Source organism: Schistocerca nitens, chromosome 9 (assembly GCF_023898315.1).
Source record: "Schistocerca nitens isolate TAMUIC-IGC-003100 chromosome 9, iqSchNite1.1, whole genome shotgun sequence".
Taxonomy (NCBI): domain Eukaryota; kingdom Metazoa; phylum Arthropoda; class Insecta; order Orthoptera; family Acrididae; genus Schistocerca; species Schistocerca nitens.
The window spans coordinates 251,037,999-251,064,920 of NC_064622.1; the positions used below are offsets into that span (position 1 = coordinate 251,037,999).

Consider the following 26,922-nt stretch of genomic DNA (forward strand, 5'->3'; position numbering starts at 1 on the left):
TCTCGCTCTCTCTGACACACACACACACACACACACACACAGAGAGAGAGAGAGAGAGAGAGAGAGAGAGAGAGAGAGAGAGAGAGAGCATACAAAAATTATAAACTCACAGTCTCACTGGTACACTTACGTACACACATTACAGGCCATTTTTCAGTAACGACAAATATAATAACTGATAGTGAGAGTGAACCAGTTTTTTCGGTTTTTATTTCTTTCTTTCATTGTTAGTCTTTGAGGGTCAAACTAGTTGCTAAAAGACATTTTCATAATTCAGCTGGCTTATATGTTTCAAATAAAACTACTGTACACGAAGGTGTATTTTTAGTTGATTTAAAGTAAACTGTTTCATTACTACCACCCTCTTGGGAGTTGTACCAGACCGAAAATTATGTTCAGCTTAGCGGGATTTCAAAATAATAATGAAATGATGTGGTGTGGTCCTAAACTACGTACCCTCTGACTTGGAGTTGAAATATTAAAAGTTTTGGCTAGTTCGTTTTCTAGGGGCTTGGATACATAGTTGCTGCATTACAAGCCAAATACTGCTGAGTCTACAGTATACAATATGAATATACACATGAAGCGAATGGTCGAAGGTTCCTATCACTCAGCAATCGCGAATGAAACATAGAAATTTATAGATACAAGAATGCAATAAATAAAATCTACATGTGCTGTCTTAACGACTTTAAATGATAATTACGATGGTAGAACTACTTTTGAGAATGCCGTATATTTCCGCAAAAAACTTATTAGTGTCGATGGTCCAGCAATTAAATAAAATATAAGTTGAATAACAGGGAAAAATGGATTCCTATTTCACGTAATTAGTTATGAACAACAACATAGCTCGCGAGATATTCACTTCTGAACGCATACTACATCTACATGTACTGTAGAATAGCTTCATACCCTTGTACAAATAAAGTTTTAAAAAAATTTCAGTTTGGTTTCCAGAAGGGTTTTTCAACGGAAAATGCTATATATACTTTCACTAATGAAATATTAAATGCTCTGAGTAATCGGAAGTCACCCGTTGGGATTTTTTGTGATCTGTCAAAGGCTTTTGATTGTGTAAATCATGGAATACTTCTAGATAAGCTCAAGTACTGTGGTATGAATGGAACAGTGCTCAATTGGTTTAAATCATACCTAACTGGAAGAGTGCAGAAAGTTGAAATAAACAGTTCACATAATATGCAAAAAACTGGTGATTTCTCAAACTGGGGAAAATCAAGAATGGGGTGCCGCAAGGTTCGGTCTTGGGTCCTCTGCTGTTCTTAATATACAGGGTGATTCAAAAAGAATACCACAACTTTAAAAATGTGTATTTAACGAAAGAAACATAATATAACCTTCTGTTATACATCATTACAAAGAGTATTTAAAAAGGTTTTTTTTTCACTCAAAAACAAGTTCAGAGATGTTCAATGTGGCCCCCTGCAGACACACGAGCAATATCAACCCGATACTCCAACTCGTTCCACACTCTCTGTAGCATATCAGGCGTAACAGTTTGGATAGCTGCTGTTATTTCTCGTTTCAAATCATCAATGGTGGCTGGGAGAGGTGGCCGAAACACCATATCCTTAACATACCCCCATAAGAAAAAATCGCTGGGGGTAAGATCAGGGCTTCTTGGAGGCCAGTGATGAAGTGCTGCAGACAGTGCTTGAACCAATTTCAGACGATAAGGTTTCATAACTAACCTTTTTCGTAGGACTCTCCATACAGTTGATTGTGGAATTTGCAGCTCTCTGCTAGCTCTGCGAGTCGATTTTCCTGGGCTGCGAACAAATGCTTGCTGGATGCGTGCTACATTTTCATCACTCGTTCTCGGCCGTCCAGAACTTTTCCCTTTGCACAAACACCCATTCTCTGTAAACTGTTTATACCAACTGAAACGTCCCCTTTGAACAATTTATACACTACTGTGCTTATACTGACACACAATATTTTTAGCGCAACGCAATCTGACTTTCAATAATCTCTACAAGAGAATGGCCCTGACTAACATTAACCTGTACTTTTCACAAATCACTTACCTCACAAAAATCTTCGCTGCTCAAGCTACTGCAATACAGCGAGCGCCACTACATTGTGTGTCAGTATAAGCACAGTAGTGTATAAATTGTTCAAAGGGGACATTTCACAACGTTTAATACACCACCTATCTGGAGGTTTAACACCATACTTCGTTCGAAATGCACGCTGAACAACTGTCGTCGATTCACTTCTGCTGTACTCAATAACACAAAAAGCTTTCTGTTGAGCGGTCGCCATCTTAGCATGAACTGACGCTGACGCCTAGTCAACAGCGCCTCAAGCGAACAAATGTACAACTAAATGAAACTGTATAGCTCCCTTAATTCGCCGACAGATAGTGCTTAGCTCTGCCTTTTGTCGTTGCAGAGTTTTAAATTCCTAAAGTTGTGGTATTCTTTTTGAATCACCCTGTATATTAATGACTTGCTATTCTATATTCACGAAGATGCAAAGCTGGTACTTTTTGCCGATGATACAAGTATAGCAATCGCACCCGACAGACATGATTTCACTGGTGAAATTGTAAACAATGTTTATCAGAAAATCATTAAGTGGTTCTCTGCAAATGGGCTCTCATGAAACTTTGACAAAACACAGTTCCACACAGTAAATAGAGTGATACCATTAATAAATATAGACTTAGATCAGAAATCGGTAGCTAAATTTCTACGTGCATGCATTGATGAGGGGTTGAACTGGAAAAAACACACTGAGGATCTGCTGTAACGTTTGAGTTCAGCTACTTATTCTATTAGGGTCATTGCAAATTTTGGCGATATACATCTGAGTAAATTAACTTACCACGCCTGTTTTCATTCTCTGCTTTCGTATGGCATCATATTCTGGGGTACCTCATCACTGAGTAAAAGAGTGTTCATTGCACAAAAGCGTGTAATCAGAATAATTGCCCGAGGTCATCCAAAATCATCCTGCAGACGCTTATTTAAAGAGCTAGAAATCTTTACTGTAGCCTCACAATATATATATATTCACTTATGAAATTCGTTATTAACAATCCGACGAATTCAAAAGCAATAGCAGTGTACATGGCTACAACACTAGGAGAAAGGATGATCTTCACTACACAAGGTTAAATCTAACTTTGGCTCAGTAGGGGGTAAATTATGCAGCCACAAAAGTCTTTGGTCACTTACCTAATAGCATCAAAAGTCTGACAGATAGCCATATAGCATTTAAAAGGAAATTAAAAGAATTTCTTAATGGCAACTCCTTCTACTCATTAGATGAATTTTTGGATATAGTAAGTGGGTAATTTCCCAACACCCAGAAAAAAATTAACAATATTGAGTGTCATGTAATATTTTGTCTAATGTAATATCTTATATAGACACTTTTATTAACCTGAAACGTTCCACATCATTACGAAGTGTCGTGTTCATGATCTAAGGAACAAGAACTAATCTAATCTAATCTTCACTGCAGAAGCCACGGAAATCACACAAGAGCACAGTTCGGCACTCCGAAATATTTCTATCCTCCGTGGCCACGCGCGAAACTCCACACTCTTCTAGTCTCTCTTGCAACCGTGTGTCCGTTGCGCCATCGCGTCCAGCACTTCCCGAGTCCTGTGCTGTACTCCTCTCCCACTTCCATCCTGTCTCCCCATTTATGAGCAATGTAATTGGCTAGAGCGTTCCCACCATGTCTTCAAGCCAACATACATTCACAAATATAATGTAGCACCTTCGAAATACTGGATTTTCATTTAAGAAACTTGAAATTAAATAAATATTCCTACAACTGGACCATAAACACGCTCTACCACACATTATTAGATACCTAAACAAATTAAACATATATCAAAGGAGTAGAACAAAAGGTAGGCCAGCAGCGTAATGTCGCTGTGCTTCGTATAACACAGTAAATATTTAACCAATTTCTTCATGAATAGTGTATATCGAATATAAACAAAGACATAGATGGATAAATATATTTATAAGCATGCTGCTACCGTTTTTTCGTGAAACTGTGAAGTACTTAAGGCCTGATGCCAACGATAGTAATCGGCCACTTTGACCTCCAATAACTCATGTACTATTCAAGTTACATGCCTGTAATTTACACCAATTTAGGTTTCGCTAACAGCTTTCTAAAGACACGTCGATAGACGAAATCAGATGAACCGTTTAGATTTTGGAAATTCGTTGCTGGGTGTTACTTGTATAATTTACAGTCAGATACTAAACTTTAAACTAATAAAGATATTGAAAATCGATTACACCATCAGAAACGTTGTGCAAATAATGGTAACGAACATTTTTTTGAGGTATCATGACTCATCTGGCTACTGTTAATTTCTTTATGAACTTTAAAATGTCTGCCTTTAAGGTTTCACAAAGGCCACCATCTTTGGCACTCTCAGCGTGTCTCCTTCATCGACACAGCGTCACCATGAAATTCCCAGCCACGTGGCTGGACCACGAGCTGGTGCTACCCCTCATGCTCAGCTAATGTTCTACACGATGTGGTTGCTGCTGGGCCACTGCCTGTCAAGAGGCCCAAGTGTAGCCATGCCAACTCCGAACTTAGAATATTTGCAGGGCGCCACAACTCGCTCATTACCTCACACATCTCCACTTATTAACATTCTGGCTTGTCAGAATGTTCAGAAGTAGCACCCTTCAGTTCATACAAGTACATATAAAATAAATGTCAGTCAACAGAATTAAGTGATTAAAACGCCAGTCCAATAGTGTTAACAAGACTTTTGTAGTGGTTTGGGAGCAGCATGAATTTCGAAATAACTTAAACTAACACAAATTATGAATGATACGGCATATTAAATAAATTCCTGCATTTCTGTTATGTATAAATGATATTTTGGACAAGAAATAATTTTTTTAAATGCACTTTCACTTATGTGTCATTTTGTAAGCACTTCTTGTGCCACTCACTAAGCGCTAAGGCGCTTTCTTGCACAATTTTTTTCCATCACACTAAACACGCTCACAAGGATTTTAGCACGAAGTTTTGATCAAATGACATGAGTCTCTTGACCAAGTGCCTCGCAGAAATCGTATCTGTCTCTGAATTCCGGGCTCCACCATTTATCGTGATAAATCTGTCTACAACGAAAACCAAAAGTAGAAACCCCCAACAAACCATTTCCCAAAACCAATCAGGATGCTCGCTAAAGATTTCCTCCAGCGGAAAACGATACTTTAGAAACAAAGTCACAAGTCAAACGACTGAATCACACACAGTAAGCTCAAATTCCCGTAAGTTCCATTTAACTGACTTCAATCAAGCCTTCTTACCTCCACGCACCAAAAATTGCGTGCACATACAATTACAATTTTAATACCTTTCAAATTGACCACTAAGTTCTTTGCCACACTCTTATACAAAGCATAAATCAGTACATATTTTACTTAAATCTACGAGGTCACTGATCTCCACACACCCTCAAGGCCATACATAACCTTTAGAATAATGTAATATGAACTGTGAAAAGCCTAGTTTATGAAACTTCATATGGGTGTTGGTTGTATCATACTACTGTATGGTCCATGATTTGGTGTAAGGATAATGTAACATTTGCATGATTTTGAATGGTCGTCAGAATTGGAATTTAACCCTCTTCTCCACTCTTGTACTGCTCTAGAGTGAGCTGATGGATTCCCGTTCAGGATGGACAAGGTAAAATTGTGGATGGAGTATTCTCGCGATTGCCCTCAAACGACTCAGTATCGTCCATCATCCATCTCGACACCGAGTTTTCGCTCTGTAATTACCTCCTTCGGCGGGACGTTGAGAAGGAACCCGTGTGAAGACACTGAAAATCTGGTTTCTGATTAGACTATATGTTGGTTGAAAGCATTAGGTCTGACATTTTCGATACATGAAACTCGTCGCCTCTCGTAACGAGTAAACAATCAGATGTTAGCCAACGTCAAATGTTACAAGAAAACAGAACATCTACTTTTACGTAATTCGAGAGATCTAAAATAATTCGTGATTTCACTGTATGAAGTGATGTACCGAGTAATGGAGAGTTTTCTTATATGAAAACAAAGTTAAGTTCTTCTACTTCTTCATCATCCTTTTAAAGCAGAGGTAATCTTCAGACTGTTACAAGTAGTTGATTCCACTACTCTCTCACCTGCAGATGTTCATGGAAGTGCTGTTAGGGGCTGTTTATGTCGCAGTCGGTTTGCCACTGTGACTCAACAGTGCGTCTCGAATGAAAAATAGCCCACAGTTGCACTAAATTACGTTTATTTTAAACCTTGACCATGGTTTCTGCTATAATAATATAGCCTTCTTGAGAAGTCTTACACACTAATAAATGAAAAATGTTTTAGCCCAGCGGCTGCGTCAAGACCAATAAAAGAACTTCAACAGACATAAACCTGTTTGGAACATAAGTAAAATTACATGTGGCACCGTATGTCCTCCGCCACTACCTCTGCCGCTACCATGATGGAAATAATCAACAGTGCGTGTTCATACTCATCTAATACAAATATTGCTTTCTTCTCGCTCATCTAGATGGCTGAAACAAAGACTAAATCTGAGAGAAAAATACGTGCTCGTGTTACGAAAATTGACAACAGCTACGTAAAAAGCGGTGCTTGAAACAGATATCACAGCAGTATTTCTATCCACTGACTCTTTAAGCAGAGAACGACGCCTCAATCGAACGGCATGTAAGTACAGTGTAGTAGTATTAATCAACAGCGTTTAGTAATGTAGATAAGATATTTTAAATGGGGCCAGAAGGTATCCGAAACAGAATAATCACTTCCAGGGCCCATGACGCGAGTAAAACGTGTGGAACCTTTAATATACCACAGTTTAGTTACGTTTTTGCCATGTTCAGCAACACAGTTTTCCGTCCTCACTCAGCATTACGCTTAGCGACTTGTTGCGCTGGTGCCGCAAGACGAAGTGTTTTCCGCGCACATGACTGTCTTGAGAGGTGTTGGGACTATGGCGGAAGGAGCTGTGGATATGTACAGCCAGTAGATGGATATCCAAAAACAGGAACCTCCCTACAGCTTGCACACCAAAGAGGCGCACTTGGGACCTCACTTTTAAGCACAGGACCGTTTTGATGTAGTCGGTGTCCTTTTACGGGCTAGAGGACGGGATTAAACTGGAGACGCAGACAAGTGTTCCACATTAACTGTGTGTTTTAGTACCCGACAGCAATAATTGGACAAGTCGAGTGATGGAACACAAAGTATAGTGAAATGTATAGGGTCTGCATTAAGTGTATCGGTGAACAGCAGTATTACACACGAAAGAACCATCAGTACAGTACAGCGTACAATGGTTTTCTTTAAAAGCGACGACCATACGCAATTTCCTATCTGTACCCTGTAAGGGTTACTATTTTTTATGTGCTATTGCACAGAAGATGATCTTGTTATTAAGAGCACATGCTGAAAAATAAGGCCTTTAAAGTTACAACTTCTAAACCTTTTTAAATCGTACACCGTTGTTTTGTAACATTCTACAACGTAATTCTTCACGTCTACATATTTACATAGTCATCCACGCGTTGAATACATTACTCCCAACGAGAGACCTATTTGGTGATATCGTCACTGAGAATGTCTGCTGACGGTTTTATAACGTCACCTCTCGTTGCACCGCTTCGTCACTATTAAAGTGAAGTACTTGAAGGTTTTCTTTAAGTTTTTGAAACAGATGTAAATCGGCACAAGTCTTGACTCTATGGAGGATGAACGATGACAGTGAACACAAGGCATCGAACTGTTGCAGATGTTGCAACGCTCGTGTGTGCTCCATGTGTGAACGAATTCGAAACTCGATTACAGCACGTTGTTCTTCACGCATAGACACATTTACGTTGTACACTGCCACGTTACACGCTACAGTTTGGAGGCCTCTAGCTGCAGAGGGCTCAAATACACTAATAGAAAACAAGCGCGACACTAAAGCCGTCGGCACACGGACCGTGCATCCGAACGTTGAGCGTTGAGCGTGCCGAGTTTCTGACGGCATAGCGTGGAATAGCACGTTCGGGAGTCTTCCCGAACGTGCAGGGCAATATCTAGCAGGTTAGATATTCTGAGCGTGCGGCTGAGCGTTGACCAATGAGATGGCATAACGCCACCTACGTCACATGCACTCCATCTGCCTTCAGCACAGAGTTGTGATGCGCCATATTGGCATTCATTTCAAGCCTATACGTAGATATGCCGTTTATGAGCACCAGCAAATTGAGAATTACTCGAAAACCCGTTGTTAACTGTGTGTTTCGTTGCAAAAAACATAACGAGGAACATCTTATTCGTGGCAAAAGTATTATTGTAACTTGCGCGTTATGAGAGTATGCCATTTGAATGCAACGACACATGGAAGACCCTATGTTGTCAGTGAAGCGTAGTGAGTAGCATTACCAACTTCTACCTACCTGCAACAAATAACTTTGGTTCGCGTCTCGCGCTGTCTAATTTTTTTCCCCCCTTTCGTGTAATAGGTTCTGACGCATTTTTATTAGTTTAATATAAGTTTATACTATAGTATTTGATGTGATGTAAATATAAGTGCACCTTCTTTTGAGGAGTGAGTTTGTTCGATTGGCTTAATCTACAGGAAAGCTTGCGCTACTTGTATAACGATATTTTGCTCCTTTTTCTTTTACGTCTTGTAATTCACATGTTGTAAAAATTCTGCTCCTGGGTACGAACAGTGATCAAGTAAGAATGACCTTAGGGTTTTGCTAAAATGTGGGAGTGCTGAAATAATGCTTATCTTATGTTGAGAACTATTGCAAATTTGTATCACACTGTTTGTAATAGAAATTTTATAAGTCTGTGTTCTTACTTATTAGACATGGTACTTTCCTTTTCGTTTTAAAACATTTACATGGATATTGAAGTTTTTATTTGTGTATATTACATATAGAAAAACGCGACTGGCCTATGGGTAATGGAGGAAATGTGCGTTTTGTTAGAGTTAATGCGGGAATTTTACGCGCACCCGTTTAAGTAAACAGTGTGATTAACGAGCTAGAAACATACCGCAATTGCCGCTGGAGTGCGTTGTGATCGCGTACAGCACGTTGGGGCCCACGTATCGTATGCACAAGTCACTTCGTTCCTGAGCGTTCAGCAGCACGTTGAAGTCGGCACGCTCAACGTTGACGTTCGACAGCACGGTCCGTGTGCCGACGGCTTAAGGGGTAGTGCGACATAAACTAAAGTGGATAGACGTGTTTCTACATCTGAAAGATTATTGAAATTTCGCGACAGTCACATAAGAATGGCGCTAATAGTGCCTCTATGAGGATGCAAATCAGGTTTGCTTTAAATACACGCTGTAACGGTCGGGAGCGTTAGTTATCTTTCAAATTGGAAGTGGGGATTTTATGAGAGTCAAGAATGTCTTTAAGGCTACAGTTTGTGGGATGGAGTTCCAAGCCTGTTGCACATCGTCGGTCAATTACTGCTGTTCACCCATACACTTAATGCAAAGCCTATACACTTCATTTTACGTTGTGTTCAATCACTCGACTGGTCTAATTACTGCTCTGGGGCACTACAACATACAGTTAACATGGAACCCTTTTTGCGTCTCCAGCTGAATCCCACCCTCTCGCCCAGGAAAAGACACTGACTACATCAATGGGTTCTTTGTGTACACACAACGGCCCTGTGCTGACCATTCGTGAGGTGCCATGTGCGGCTCATTGGTTTGCGAGCTTTAAGGAGGGCTCCTGTTCTTGGATGTCCACCAACTGGCTGTACAGCTCCTTTCGCCATGGCCACAACACCTCTCAGGTTACTCGTGTGTGCGGGATTACCTCTCGCGGTACCAGCGCAACAAGTCGCTAAGGGTATTGCTGAGCGAGAACGAAACAATGCTGTTGCTCAATATGGCACAAAGTTAACAACATTTTGACAAATTATAGGTTCACACGTTGCACTCACGTCATAGGCCGTGAAAGTGATTCCTCAGTTCGTATACCTTCTGGGCCCATTTAAAATTTATCATCTACGTTAATAAACGCTGTTGATTTATACTTCTACATGGTGTTCTCGTGACGTTCGATAGAGGCGTCGTTCTCAGCATAAAGAGTCAGTGGATAGTAGTATCGCAGTGGCATGTGTTTTGGAGCACCGCTTTTTTCGCAACAGCTGTCACTTTTCCTAACACGAGTACGTATTTTTCTCTCAGATTTTGTCTTTGTTTCAGCCATCCAGATGAGTGGGAAGAAAGGAATATTTGTGTTAGAGCAGTATGAACACGCACTGTTCATTCACGGTGACACGCTATGACAACGACAGACCCTAACAGCACATCTGTGAACAACTACGGTTAAGAGAGAGTAATGGAATCAACTACTTGTAGAACACAATGCATGCGTGTTTGCATACTTGCATTCAACATTCACGCGGATACCCCAGTTATTAATGTACAAGCTTATCTCACGTTAACATTATCTTTTGATATTGCAATGTTAATCCGTTAAATGTGTTACCTAGACAAATGTATTCCTGGAAGTCCATTACTCTATATTACATTTTGGTGTTGAGATTTTTTCTGTCCGTGTATGTGGGTATGAAGAATAAAGATGTATAATATTAATAGTGATTGCTTTATTTATAAAGCAACAAGATTTCACATAAATAATTTGGAGGATTGAAATAAATGATAAAAATTGCCGAATGGTTGCATGATTTTTAATTTTATAAGCCTTAATCAGGTTTCAGTACCACTCGGTGTATCTTCTTCCGAAGAAATAAAGTCACTTGACTGGCATTACAACAAAATCATGAGCATACATCATGAGCTAAAACACTCAAGTCAAGTAGCATTTTCTCTCATAATGTGTGCTTTTAATTTTAACGTAATGGAAGTTATTGCTTTATTCTTTCTGCAGAAGATACACCTAATGGTACTGAAACCTGGTGAAGCCTTATTACATTGAACTTTATGCAGTTGATATCATCTCATGCTCCAGGCATTGTCATTGTCCATCAATATGAGGTCTCAAGATGATCGTGTGATGATCGAAACGGGTCACAGTCTAATAAAGATGCCTTGTGATGTACACTGCTATAATAATTTCAAAGATTATATTTTGATCAGTGATATCTCTAGTAATGTTTTCTAAATTATAATGTGTTACATGTTTGGGTCCACAAATTGCTATTATTTCATCGCTACTATACAAAGGAACTATGATTGACGCCAACTATATTTCGTGTATAAGTACATTTTCACAGCGCGGATATCGCATTGCCGGCCTGGCGTGACCGTGCGGTTCTAGGCGCTTCAGTCTGGAACCGCTTGACCCATACGGTGGCAGGTTCGAATCCTGCCTCGGGGATGGATATGTGTGATATCCTTAGGTTAGTTAGGTTTAAGTAGTTCTAAGTTCTAGGGGACTGATGACCACAGATGTTAAGTCCCATAGTGCTCAGAACCATTTGAAGCTTTTTTTGATATCGCATTTTTACGTTGTTCGTTTGTGATACGCTCTTGTAATAAGGACAAACGCCTAACAGGTGTCGGAATACGGCAGCAGGATTATGGCTTATTGAAGTCCCTTATCTACATCTACATCTATACTCCGCGAGCCACCTTACGGTGTGTGGCGGAGGGTACTTATTGTACCACTATCTGATCCCCCCTTCCCTGTTCCATTCACGAATTGTGCGTGGGAAGAACGACTGCTTGTAAGTCTCCGTATTTGCTCTAATTTCTCGGATCTTTTCGTTGTGATCATTACGCGAGATATATGTGGGCGGTAGTAATATGTTGCCCATCTCTTCCCGGAATGTGCTCTCTCGTAATTTCGATAATAAACCTCTCCGTATTGCGTAACGCCTTTCTTGAAGTGTCCGCCACTGGAGCTTGTTCAGCATCTCCGTAACGCTCTCGCGCTGACTAAATGTCCCCATGACGAATCGCGCTGCTTTTCGCTGGATCACGTCTATCTCTTCTATTAATCCAACCTGGTAAGGGTCCCATACTGATGAGCAATACTCAAGAATCGGACGAACAAGCGTTTTGTAAGCTACTTCTTTCGTCGATGAGTCACATTTTCTTAGAATTCTTCCTATGAATCTCAACCTGGCGCCTGCTTTTCCCACTATTTGTTTTATGTGATCATTCCACTTCAGATCGCTCCGGATAGTAACTCCTAAGTATTTTACGGTCGTTACCGCTTCCAATGATTTACCACCTATGGCATAATCGTACTGGAATGGATTTCTGCCCCTATGTATGCGCATTATATTACATTTATCTACGTTTAGGGAAAGCTGCCAGCTGTCGCACCATTCATTAATCCTCTGCAGGTCTTCCTGGAGTACGTACGAGTCTTCTGATGTTGCTACTTTCTTGTAGACAACCGTGTCATCTGCAAATAGCCTCACGGAGCTACCGATGTTGTCAACTAAGTCATTTATGTATATTGTAAACAATAAAGGTCCTATCACGCTTCCTTGCGGTACTCCCGAAATTACCTCTACATCTGCAGATTTTGAACCGTTAAGAATGACATGTTGTGTTCTTTCTTCTAGGAAATCCTGAATCCAATCACAAACCTGGTCCGATATTCCGTAAGCTCGTATGTTTTTCACTAAACGTAAGTGCGGAACCGTATCAAATGCCTTCCTGAAGTCCAGGAATACGGCATCAATCTGCTCGCCAGTGTCTACGGCACTGTGAATTTCTTGGGCAAATAGGGCGAGCTGAGTTTCACATGATCTCTGTTTGCGGAATCCATGTTGGTTATGATGAAGGAGATTTGTATTATCTAAGAACGTCATAATACGAGAACACAAAACATGTTCCATTATTCTACAACAGATTGACGTAAGCGAAATAGGCCTATAATTATTCGCATCTGATTTATGACCCTTCTTGAAAATGGGAACGACCTGCGCTTTCTTCCAGTCGCTAGGTACTTTACGTTCTTCCAGAGATCTACGATAAATTGCTGATAGAAAGGGGGCAAGTTCTTTAGCATAATCACTGTAGAATCTTAAGGGTATCTCGTCTGGTCCGGATGCTTTTCCGCTACTAAGTGATAGCAGTTGTTTTTCAATTCCGATATCGTTTATTTCAATATTTTCCATTTTGGCGTCCGTGCGACGGCTGAAGTCAGGGACCGTGTTACGATTTTCCGCAGTGAAACAGTTTCGGAACACTGAATTCAGTATTTCTGCCTTTCTTCGGTCGTCCTCTGTTTCGGTGCCATCGTGGTCAACGAGTGACTGAATAGGGGATTTAGATCCGCTTACCGATTTTACATATGACCAAAACTTTTTAGGGTTCTTGTTTAGATTGTTTGCCAATGTTTTATGTTCGAATTCGTTGAATGCTTCTCTCATTGCTCTCTTTACGCTCTTTTTCGCTTCGTTCAGCTTTTCCTTATCAGCTATGATTCGACTACTCTTAAACCTATGATGAAGCTTTCTTTGTTTCCGTAGTACCTTTCGTACATGATTGTTATACCACGGTGGATCTTTCCCCTCGCTTTGGACCTTAGTCGGTACGAACTTATCTAAGGCGTACTGGACGATGTTTCTGAATTTTTTCCATTTTTGTTCCACATCCTCTTCCTCAGAAATGAACGTTTGATGGTGGTCACTCAGATATTCTGCGATTTGTGCCCTATCACTCTTGTTAAGCAAATATATTTTCCTTCCTTTCTTGGCATTTCTTATTACACTTGTAGTCATTGATGCAACCACTGACTTATGATAACTGATACCCTTTTCTACATTCACGGAGTCGAAAAGTTCCGGTCTATTTGTTGCTATGAGGTCTAAAACGTTAGCTTCACGAGTTGGTTCTCTAACTATCTGCTCGAAGTAATTCTCGGACAAGGCAGTCAGGATAATGTCACAAGAGTCTCTGTCCCTGGCTCCAGTTCTGATTGTGTGACTATCCCATTCTATACCTGGTAGATTGAAGTCTCCCCCTATTACAATAGTATGATCACGAAACTTCTTCACGACGTTCTGCAGGTTCTCTCTAAGGCGCTCAACTACTACGGTTGCTGATACAGGTGGTCTATAGAAGCATCCGACTATCATATCTGACCCACCTTTGATACTTAACTTAACCCAGATTATTTCACATTCGCATTCGCTAATAACTTCACTGGATATTATTGAATTCTTTACTGCTATAAATACTCCTCCACCATTGGCGTTTATCCTATCCTTGCGGTATATATTCCATTCTGTGTCTAGGATTTCGTTACTGTTCACTTCCGGTTTTAACCAACTTTCCGTTCCTAATACTATATGCGCTCTATTTCCTTCAATAAGAGATACTAATTCAGGAACCTTGCCCTGGATACTCCTGCAGTTTACCAATATTACGTTAACTTTTCCTGTTTTTGGTCTCTGAGGACGGACGTTCTTTATCAACGATGATAATGTTCTCTCTGGTAAGCCGTCAGGTATTTTATCGTTTCGCCCAAGGAAAAAAATTGCTGTAAGAATCAGACCTTGGTGAATATTTTTGTGAAGTAAATGATCTAGATCACTAAATAAAAGTATCTATTTATAACGTCGTTTCGGCTACTGTCATTATCATATGGAAACTTAGACCTTGTAAAACAAGATCAGTTTAATTATAAAGTAAAGCCTGCACCACATGCTGAAATTAAGTCAGTTGAAGGCCCGATTAGGCGTAGGGGCTATTAATACTACACTAGGACTTTATTTTATGAATTCGAAATTTTGATCTGATGATGCCACTAGGTAAAAGGACATTACAAATGTATTAAGCGATCTAGACTCTTTTCTTAAAAAAATTAACAATTTTGTGTTTATTGTTTCTTTATGTAGCTGCTCACTTTGGGCTGGATCCCACAACTGTCATATGACTATGGACTCTCTGAGTTCAAGAGGACCACACTCAATGCCTTCCAAGATCTCCAAGGCCCCACGCGATTGGGACATACGAGGTCAGGGACACACAGCCCATTCACGTTTTTTGTCACGATACGGACTGTCTCCGGTAAAAAAAAAGTATTAACATGGAGAGTGCGACGATGTCTGGAGCACCAAGAAATACTGTTAGCTTTGCGATCACTGTTGCGGCTCCACGTGACGTGACGGCTTGGGGAGGCACGACGGCAGTGGTGCAACAATGAACACAGGGATAGCATTACGTTATCTTATCAGATATTCCGGCTCTGCATACAGCATCACATGGGTTCCGAGGACAACGGCAGATTGCATCCATCATTATCATCGGGACCAATAACCTAGGCGTGAGATTATGCTTAGAGTACACTATTATCTCTGGTTTGCATAGCCGGTAATTTTAACGGAATGTAGTACGCTTCAGATGTGTGAAGGCCGGCAGGTTCTTTCAACAAGACAATGCAAGATTCCTTCTTGCTTAAGTTATTTTGACGCATCAATACAGAGACAGTTCAACTGTTGATCTAGTTGTCACGTTCTCTACATCTCTCAACCTTTGGAAACATCTGGTCATGGGTTGTCGAGCATTTGCCATGCCCCCAGTCATTCTCTATGGTTGAGCTGCATGGAGGGACCCGTATTGGTCATCAATACTCATTTTGACACGATTGCCTACGGGTTTAGATCCATTTCTGCTGATAGGTATGATAACGATGCATTCTAAATTTAGCAGCCTATATGCCTCCATATCACCTTCAACTTTAATCATGTGTGCTTCTTATTATACTGTACACACTATAAGTAAAATTTAGATATTTACTATGGGTATTTTTGTGATTTTTTGCACTGTATAAAAATAATAGTATTTAAAATTATGATAGCTGTTAGATCTTCATTGGGCGCTACTTTCACAGGCAGGTAGCGGATGAATTCCAGAACTGTAGAGCACCACGGAAATCAGGTACCTAGCTCTGAAGAAACACTGTCTAAGGAAGGAGAACCCAGACAGAAAAAGCTTGGTGAGCTGCAGCTTCAACGGTGGAAGAACATCACAGATTCCAATGCAGTCCATTGCAATCAACAAAACTTTTCCCGTTTTCTGGAGAGGCCCATGTTACCCTTGTAGTAAGTACAAAATACATACCGACTAAAACGGAGGGAGTTGCTTAAAGAAGCCTTAGAGGATCTCAGGACCTTTCGTTGAGGGAGACAGCATACGAGCTGACAGTGGTGGACAGGAACATAAATGTCTCTCCCCCCCCCCCCCCCCCCATGCATCACAAGGAGTACCCATCATCTTCAGCACACACACTCAGTCACTATCTGCGGTACTTGTATAGCAGCTGGACAACAATCAACTACAGATCTGGAGCCACCCAAAAATTGTGACAAAATTTGAGTGCGTATGAAACAGAACGGTCATAGATGGCCTGATCAAAAGCATCTCGACATCCCAACGTACTGTGTAACCGACCAGAGCCACCATTGTTTGAGGAGACAGTCAGGTATTGTGTGGTCAGTAGAGAAGCAGTAATAGCAGAATGGGTCTGGTATGGAAAGCTTAGTGACTTCGAAAGTGGACTAATGATTGGAATTAAGCTAAATAGATATCTGTCATTTCAGCCTTTCTAAAGCTGCCATGTAGAATGTTGGTGATTTAATTACGAGGTGACAACGCAAAGGAACAACCACAAAAAATTCACAGCAGCCGGACCTCATCTAATGGTGGAAACGGGCCGTAGAGCAATGTAGAAGGTAGTTGTGGTTGTGAAGAACTGCAATAAATCAGCAGAAGGAATCAGTCATCGTTTCCAACGAGCTACCAGCAATCCAGCTAGCACAACGAGTATGGTTAAGCAGTTGAAAATAATAGATAGCTTTCATAATTCCTTATAAGCCACAATAACTGTAGTTAAGGCTAAGCAATGTATAAGCTGGAGCGAAGACCGACGTCACAGAACAATCGATGATTTCAAGTGAGTGATTTAGTATGATGAATCACACTGTAGCTGTGGTAATCCGATGGAAAGGTTTGGATTTGGCGAATGCCTGGAAATCACTAACTTCCATAATTCCAACAGTGAAGTACAGAGGAGGTTTCGTTATGGTATTAGGGTGTTTCTGCCGTAGCGGCCCCTTGTCAGTTAGAGGGCCCGCACAAGCGATAAGCAAGATGGGCTGCCGACCTTCTTTCAAGAGCGCAGAGTGAAACATCGCCAGTGGATGTAAACATCAACAGGCTTTCCGAATAAACATGGAACTACATCGCCAGACATGTGACAATGTTCCAACAATCGTGACTCACGTAGCACTCCGCCGACTCGGCCTTATAAGCACACCCGGATAGTCAGACTAGCAGTGTTTACCTACCTCTAAGGACAGCTCCAACCAGTACTTACGACGGCTCTAGAATAGTATTCACTCGCCATAACATTAAGTAGCACGCTGTACATTGTAATTCGTAGAGATGATTTTGGTCATTATTTTCTTTCATTATGTACTTTCCTTACCTGGTTTTGCCACCACAAGAGTTGTGGGGTTTTCATGTTCTTGGGTTTGACAATTAGTGCATGCCTAGAAGGCATTTTTTAAAATTATAATAAAGTATGTTCATACTTGGCTGTTTTTTCATGCCGAACGCAGGACATGACATTTTCGTTGTTGGCGCGTGGTCCCATTATTAAGCTTAAGAAAACGTTAAATGCAGAGAAACATGAACACATTTCACAGTATCGTGTACTGAATACAATGCAGGAACAGTTCGGAGACGTTGACTGTTTGTTTCAGCATGACACTGCACACTGTGATGAGGCAGAATTTGTGAGACAATGGTCTGCGGACAGTAACATATCTGAAACTGACTGGACTGCCAGGAGTCTCAACCTGAACCCAATGGAAAACCTTTATGGAAATACCACATTTAATTCGTTCCACACCTCAGCTTCCGACGTCACTACCTTCTCTAGTTTTGGTCCTCGAGGAAAAATAGTGGACTGTCATTCCTCTGCAGACATTCCAACATTTTACGGAAAGAGTCCCCAGCAGAGTTCAAGGCGTCAAAAGGCGAAGGCTGGACACACCCACTAATAGGTACCTCCATACTTTTGATCGCACAATGAATAAGAGTTTTAATTACGTGCCACTACTGCTCAGTTATTAAAATTGAGTCAAATTACAAAGCAGAACTACGTGTATAGTTTAGTGACCAGTAAAGTAAAATGATCATAACTAAGGACGTTTGTTGGAGCATCAGAGTACTAGGCATGGTACTACTGGAGATGGTCTGGCCTTGCCTTCTTCCAACTTTTGGATCGACCTGTCGGCCAATTACAGAGAAACTGACAGTTTAACGTGGACTCCGAACTACGGTAAGTGCATCACAATAAGAAATCACTGTCAAAGGTAAGTAGCAGAAAATTTCCTGTGATGGACAAAAGTTGAATCCGCGACATTTGTCCTCTGACGTTAAACTACTTGTCCATTGATGTGAACACAACAGACATTTGCGCACCAGCGACGTCCTGTTGTAACACGAACACCGATACCAATAATTCTTCTTCATGAACCTTGCTGTAGGCAGACTCATAATGTACAAAGAGACTGCACTCAGAAGATAGGTAAATACGGGACTAAATCAGATGACGTAAATATTATGTGAAAAGTTAAGTATATGTCTACGTTATACCGGTTTTTATTGCGTTCTTCGGTGTTACTTCAAAACGAACTTGGAAGAGCTTGAGGGAACTAAAAGTGATTCCTCCTCTCTGTTGGCCATTACATAAGGCAGTCGTTGAGAACGCCTACAGGTTAACTCCGACATACTGATAATATATTGCTTGAACCAGTATCTTTAATTCAGTACTGTGTTAATTAATAATAACGATCCTATAAGTTAAAAAAAATCTGCTATGATATAAAAGAATTTGCTTATTAACAGGTAAACCATCGAAGGTTTTACAAGAGTATTATCCACGAATATCTATATTAAATTAAGTTGTAATGAATTGTTTATAACGACATTCTAATGAAGATATATCTATTATAATGAGCTGCTTAGATAACATTGTTATGAAACATGATCGTGGGTGATCATCGGATATTACCCTCGCTGCAATTTCTAGCAACGAAGAGTACGTTACGATTCTATAGGACACTATCTCCCCCCATGAGCCATGGACCTTGCCGTTGGTGGGGAGGCTTGCGTGCCTCAGCGATACAGATGGCTGTACCGTAGGTGCAACCACAACGGAGGGGTATCTGTTGAGAGGCCAGACAAACATGTGGTTCCTGAAGAGGGGCAGCAGCCTTTTCAGTAGTTGCAGGGGCAACCGTCTGGATGATTGACTGATCTGGCCTTGTAACATTAACCAAAACGGCCTTGCTGTGCTGGTACCGCGAACGGCTGAAAGCAAGGGGAAACTCCAGCCGTAATTTTTCCTGAGGACATGCAGCTTTACTGTATGATTAAATGATGATGGCGCCCTCTTGGGTAAAATATTCCGGAGGTAAAATAGTCCCCCATTCGGATCTCCGGGCGGGGACTACTCAGGAGGACGTCGTTATCAGGAGAAAGAAAACTGGCGTTCTATGGATCGGAGGGTGGAATGTCAGATCCCTTAATCGGGCAGGTAGGTTAGAAAATTTAAAAAGGGAAATGGATAGGTTAAAGTTAGATATAGTGGGAATTAGTGAAGTTCGGTGGCAGGAGGAACAAGACTTTTTGTCAGGTGATTACAGGGTTATAAATACAAAATCAAATAGGGGTAATGCAGGAGTAGGTTTAATAATGAATAAAAAAATATGAGTGCGGGTTAGCTACTACAAACAGCATAGTGAACGCATTATTGTGGTCAAGATAGACACAAAGCCCATGCCTACTACAGTAGTACAAGTTTATATGTCAACTAGCTCTGCAGATGATGAAGAAATTGATGAAATGTATGACGAGATAAAAGAAATTGTTCAGGTAGTGAAGGGAGACGAAAATTTAATAGTCATGGGTGACTGGAATTCGTCAGTAGGAAAAGGGAGAGAAGGAAACATAGTAGGTGAATATGGATTGGGGGGGAAGAAATGAAAGAGGAAGCCGCCTTGTAGAATTTTGCACAGAGCATAACTTAATCATAGCTAACACTTGGTTCAAGAATCATAAAAAAAGGTTGTATACATGGAAGAATCCTGGAGATACTAAAAGGTATCATATAGATTATATAATGGTAAGACAGAGATTTAGGAACCAGGTTTTAAATTGTAAGACATTTCCTGGGGCAGATGTGGATTCTGACCACAATCTATTGGTTATGAACTGCAGATTGAAACTGAAGAAACTGCAAAAAGTTGGGAATTTAAGGAGATGGGACGTGGATAAACTGAAAGAACCAGAGGTTGTAGAGAGTTTCAGGGAGAGCATAAGGGAACAATTGACAGGAATGGGGGAAAGAAATATAGTAGAACAAGAATGGGTAGCTCTGAGGGATGAAGTAGTGAAGGCACCAGACGATCAAGTAGGTAAAAAGACGAGGGCTAATAGAAATCCTTAGGTAACAGAAGAAATATTGAATTTAATTGATGAAAGGAGAAAATATAAAAATGCAGTAAATGAAGCAGGAAAAAAGGAATATAAACGTCTCAAAAATGAGATCGACAGGAAGTGCAAAATGGCTAAGCAGGGATGGCTAGAGGACAAATGTAAGGATGTAGAGGTTTGTCTCACTAGGGGTAAGATAGATACTGCCTACAGGAAAATTAAAGATACCTTTGGAGAAAAGAGAACCACTTGTATGAATATCAAGAGCTCAGATGGCAACCCAGTTCTAAGCAAAGAAGGGAAGGCAGAAAGGTGGAAGGAGTATATAGAGGGTTAATACAAGGGTGATGTACTTGAGGACAATATTATGGAAATGGAAGAGGATGTAGATGAAGACGAAATGGGAGATAAGATACTGCGTGAAGAGTTTGACAGAGCACTGAAAGACCTGAGTCGAAACAAGGCCCCGGGAGTAGACAACATTTCATTAGAACTACTGATGGCCTCGGGAGAGCCAGTCATGACAAAACTCTACCATCTGGTGAGCACGATGTATGAGACAGGCGAAATACCCTCAGACTTCAAGAAGAATATAATAATTCCAATCCCAAAGAAAGCAGGTGTTGACAGATGTGAAAATTACCGAACTATCAGTTTAATAAGTCACAGCTGCAAAATACTAACCTCGGGGAAGATCAGTTTGGATTCTGTAGAAATGCTGTAACACGTGAGGCAATACCGACCTTACGACTTATCTTAGAAGAAAGATTAAGAAAAGGCAAACCTACGTTTCTAGCATTTGTAGACTTAGAGAAAGCTTTTGACAATGTTAACTGGAATACTCTCTTTCAAATTCTGAAGGTGGCAGGGGTAAAATACAGGGAGCGAAAGGCTATTTACAATTTGTACAGAAACCAGATGGCAGTTATAAGAGTCAAGGGGCATGAAAGGGAAGCAGGGGTTGGGAAAGGAGTGAGACAGGGTTGTAGCCTCTCCCAGATGTTATTCAATCTGTATATTGAGCAAGCAGTAAAGGAAACTAAAGAAAAATTCGGAGTAGGTATTAAAATCCATTGACAAGAAGTAAAAACTTTGACGTTCGCCGATGACATTGTAATTCTGTCAGAGACAGCAAAGGACTTAGAAGAGCAGTTGAACGGAATGGACAGTGATTTGAAAGGAGGATAGAAGATGAACATCAACAAAAGCAAAACGAGGATAATGGAATGTAGTCGAATTAAGTCGGGTGATGCTGAGGGAATTAGATTAGGAAATGAGACACTTAAAGTAGTAAAGGAGTTTTGCTATTTAGGGAGTAAAATAACTGATGATGGTCGAAGTAGAGAGGATATAAAATGTAGACTGGCAATGGCAAGGAAAGCGTTTCTCAAGAAGAGAAATTTGTGAACATCGAGTATAGATTTAATTGTCAGGAAGTCGTTTCTGAAAGTATTTGTATGGAGTGTAGCCATGTATGGAAGTGAAACATGGACGATAACTAGTTTGGACAAGAAGAGAATAGAAGCATTCGAAATGTGGTGCTACAGAAGAATGCTGAAGATAAGGTGGGTAGATCACGTAACTAATGAGGAGGTATTGAATAGGATTGGGGAGAAGAGAAGTTTGTGGCACAACTTGACTAGAAGAAGGGATCGGTTGGTAGGACATGTTTTGAGGCATCAAGGGATCACAAATTTAGCATTGGAGGGCAGCGTGGAGGGTAAAAATCGTATAGGGAGACCAAGAGATGAATACACTAACCAGATTCAGAAGGATGTAGGTTGCAGTAGGTACTGGGAGATGAAGAAACTTGCACAGGATAGAGTAGCATGGAGAGCTTCATCAAACCAGTCTCAGGACTGAAGACCACAACAACAACAACAAGGACACTATCTAACGCAAAAATGAGCGGTGTAAGTTTCTCTCCTCAACTTCTGACACAAAATAAAGGATGAGTAAATAGACGTGTTGCTGTCCACGACTTCCAAATTCATAAAATATGGAGAGATAAGAGAAATTTTTAAGAATTTATCAAATATGTTTCTTTTAAAACTAGAATAATTCTCTCCAAAACCTAGAAACAAAATACTGTTTTGTAGTTATTACCTGTTACCCATGAAATATCATTGGTACTGTAGCCTCTAATGTGAGGACTAAGCTGCTACTTTTAGTAACAGACAAATAATGTTCAGGATGTCAGTGAACATACCGTTTGCAGATATTATTTATAGTTTCTTCTGCTTATGTTCGTATTCTGGTATTGACTATAACATTCGCCTGCAAAATGTATTAATGCAGCTTGTTGTGTATTAACCCTTTGAGTCAGAACAATGGAAAAAATATAAATTTTTAACAGAATTAAACTTTATCTATCATCATAGTAAGCAACAAATAAGAGAAGAAATTGACAAAAGTAAATCTGTTGTTTTAAGGAGGTGGTTTCACTTTGGAACCACTGGGAGATAGTTTAAGCACCCGTCATTTCATGTTATATATTTGAAAACAATTTCGTGTTTCTCCTAGACACAGTCCCACATCTCGAAACTGCCTTGAACTATTACCGCCTAAACCAAATTATAGCCGTAAACAGCAAGCAAAAAGGGCCTAAAATCTAATAAATTTATTTCAAACATACACATTACGCCAGTGATTTCATTTCGAAACTAGTCTTGAAAGTGGTGTGTAAACTTAAATTTGTGTTACAACAACTTTGAATTTATTTACTTTCACTGTCAATGATCTCCTCAGTATGACCACTACAGAAAAAATCACAATCCCCTACAATCGCGTTGCATTAGTCAGAGCCGACCGTTGCTCTAACGCTAATGACGGCTACGATGTACCACTTTCGAAGAAGGGCCTCTGTGTATGATTCCAAGTCTTCGATTTGTAATAGCATCGGTGGTTTCATCTGGAAAGCACTGGTACTTCAAATTTAAAAAAGTAATAATCATACCAGTGATTTCTATCTCAAACCAAGATTTTATGATTTTTACTTTTTTAAATTTGTAGTACCAGTGCCTTCCAGATGAAACCACGCATGCTATTACAAATAAAAGACATCTAATCAGTGGGTTAAACGAGTGTTTACGTATATTAGGTACGATAGCAGACCTAACACTGAAACTCATGGAAATCCTTTAATATGTCTCTCCAATCAGGAGAGAGTCCCCTTTCTATGTATGTAGCACAAACCATTTTATCCTTTTCGTTAACTAAAGCATGAACAGTTTGGTAGTTACATAATGAACCTGGAATAGCGTTTCAAGCAAGATTGTGCAATTCATTCAGTAAAATGTCTTGGACAGGTCACAAAAAAGAAGTTTAAAACCAAGTTGACCTACTATGATGTACTTACTTGTAATAATTTGCTAAGTGAACGCGTAAATGGTGTTCAATATCTACAAGCCTACTGAAATGCGAGACGACAGGCCTGCTCTACGACACCAGTGACAGTAACAGCAGCGAACAGACTTTGACATAATGAAGGCCACCACAAGAGAACCAGCCAATATCTCGGTGACTCACCCTGGTGACGACCATTTCCTCTGGATGCGTCTGGAGGACTAGTGCCCTTCGATACACGCGCCGTATTATATAAGGCCTTCGGAGGGCATCGCCCCCCACTCGCCAGTATGCACGTATGGACCGCTCTAGGCGTCTCCAAGGCGCTGTTCCGGAAACTTGTTTGTAATGGCTTCACTTTTTTATAGCCCTAGTGCTAGCTAACCATACGAAGCTTTCGATACACAGTAAACTGTAGGTCTCGGCTTTCAGAAGTTAATTCTAAGAATTGATCGAGTATGGTAACAAAAACTCGACAGCACATGTTTCTACTGAAGAAACAACAAGTATAGCAACTCCCAAAACTCAATGCGAACGTACAATCTGTTTCGCTGTTGACTAACAACGCCTGCCTGTTTACCGCTAGAGAAGTGAGTAACAAGGTATGCGAGAAATCTACGTAGGAGTTACCATATCCTTCCGATGACTGCAAAAAAGGAGGTAGAGGAACGCTGTTTGAAGACAGCTACCTGCATTTTATAAAATTAAGAACAGTGTCTTGCAAAAAAGCACTGCTAGACCTTTTATTGATTTATCTTACAGAATACCGATGTAGGTACGGGTATCGTATTTGGAGACGCGAAGTCGTATTTACTTCTCTGAAACAATCGTACAGAACGTCTTGTTGCAAGATAACGATTTCAGCTGGTGACCTGGGTACACCACACGTACGTTACTAAATAGTAGGCGCGAATGGCAGTTCAGGGCCTACCATAAAATTGTAATTAGAAAATTTTTCTTAATGACTAATACAAAACAGTGAATGTTCTACTGTTGCTCAGAGTTTTTGCACCATAGAATGTAGGAATGGCTAATCAACCCTCGGAAATCGAAGAAAAATGAAAATAAAACAAAGCATTCTTTAGTACTTGAGCACTACAGTGGACGATACAAGCTTCTGTAAGAAAACTGACCGTTACTTGTTTGTCGAGTGCATCAAGCTCTCCTAATTGGCTTTCTTGGTGATGGTTCAAATGGCTCTGAGCACTATGGGACCCAACTGCTGTGGTCATAAGTCCCCTAGAACTTAGAACTACTTAAACCTAACTAACCTAAGGACAGCACACAACACCCAGCCATCACGAGGCAGAGAAAATCCATGACCCCGCCGGGAATCGAACCCGGGAACCCGGGCGTGGGAAGCGAGAACGCTACCGCACGACCACGAGATGCGGGCTTTCTTGGTGACCCCAAAACTTTTGGCTGTGGTTTGGCAGAAAATGGTTCCTTCGAAATGTTTCGGTGTTCAGTGAGAGACTATGTAACACGACTTTTATAATAGATACCAGTCACTAACTTGATAATATATTATCAAAGTACAGTTTTGTCAAATGATGTCATGGTTTGAGACCGTGGCTGTTATTCGAATAGAAAAGTTGATGGTGTTGATTCAGCAATCAGTCAAAAATTTATTTTAAGTTCCTTTATTCAAAAGGTACCGTTACCTGCTTCGAATCATTACAGTTCATCGTCAGACGGCTTTCATGCTTTCATTGGAACATGTGGTGCAATTTTTACTGATTAGTTGTCCTAAAATATAAATAATACGTAATTATAAGCACGTCACACATTTGGATGTGACTCACGTGAAATTCCGGCTTCGAGTACTTGTTTTCATAGCTTTCATCCAGCAGACGGCGTTCGTAGTTTTCGCCATATTCCCATCATTGCACACATAAACTTGTATAATTGAGAGCTTCTGATTTGTCACTGAATACATGTAATTGTACCTTTTGAATAAAGAAACTTAAAATAAATTTGTAGCTTGTTGCTGTCTCAACACCGTTAACATTTGTGTTCTCAAAATGCTTATTTACTTTTATCGGTTTCGGAAATTCCGTTGCTCTATCGACGGCTTCATTGCACCTACAAGTGAACCAAAAGAAAGCCATGATGCCCTCAAGTGAAAAACATTCGGACTGTGGTATGTTCAAAATGGAAATGAAAATTGAGTATTAACTCTACTTCAAATAACAGGCCAAATAAATCGTCTACGTACTTACAGCTAAAAAGTGACCAGTTATTTCTGAAAACCTGCATGTCATGTTTAGCGTGAAATACGCTCAGCAAGCAAAAAATTTGTCAATCCTTAAAAAAGCATACTAGTAGCTTCGAGAGTTGTAATTCGTATAGAGCTGGTGATGTGACTGAATTGATATGTATGTCAGTGGTGCCTGGTGAACGAATCTGGTGGACGTTCTGTTTTCTTGACCACCAAACTGAAGGATGGGGGAAGGGGGGGGGGCGGGAAGGTTGGGGGGAAGATTGTATCCAGGGCCCAATCTACTTACAAAACATCCACTTGTACATCAGTTGAATTCTTCTTTGCTAGGACAAACACAATAATTTCTCTATGACGTTGTCGTAAAACAGGGGCTTCCTCTTCAGAGTGGTAAGGTTTTGATTCTCTATGGAAAGCAGACTTATCCAACTCAGTCTTTCCTGAGACTATTTGCTTCTTAGTTATATACTAAATCTCCTGAGAGCCGGGAAAGATCGTTTCATTAAAGACGTAGTACATGGAATTGTCAGTATCGAAGTTGATAATTTATACAGCTCCGAACCGTAAAATCATATCATGCTCGTTCAATAATGAAACTACCTCGTACATCAGAGATTGAAAATACGGCTTCAGTTGTAAAATTCTTTTATTATCACACGACCGGCTTCGGGCTCTTGTAAGCCCATCTTCAGGGTTGTAACTTGGTGCTGTGGCCCCCGAGCACCGCGGTGGACGTGTACTGGGCTTACAACGGATCGAAACCGGTCGTGTGATAATAATAGAACTGTACAACTGAAGCGGTATTTTCAACCGCTGGTATAATGCTCAGTTGCGGATGTTCCTCCAACAGGATTGTTTGTACCTCATACATATTCTTTGAAGAGAACTCG

General features: G+C 40.5%; 1 protein-coding gene across 2 annotated transcripts in view; it reads right to left on the reverse strand.

The window, feature by feature from the left end:
* The window catches only part of LOC126203101 (endocuticle structural glycoprotein SgAbd-5-like), a 94,215-nt gene that overhangs the window by 21,779 nt on the left and 45,514 nt on the right, over window positions 1–26,922 (reverse strand). The window contains exon 1 of one of the 2 annotated variants that reach the window (XM_049937343.1): window positions 23,995–24,017. The exons of the other annotated variant lie outside the window; for it this stretch is intronic. Coding sequence (XP_049793300.1) covers window positions 23,995–24,009 — 15 coding nt within the window. The 5' untranslated portion in view covers window positions 24,010–24,017. Of the gene's footprint in view, window positions 1–23,994; window positions 24,018–26,922 lie in introns of those variants that run through there. 2 annotated transcript variants of the gene reach the window in all.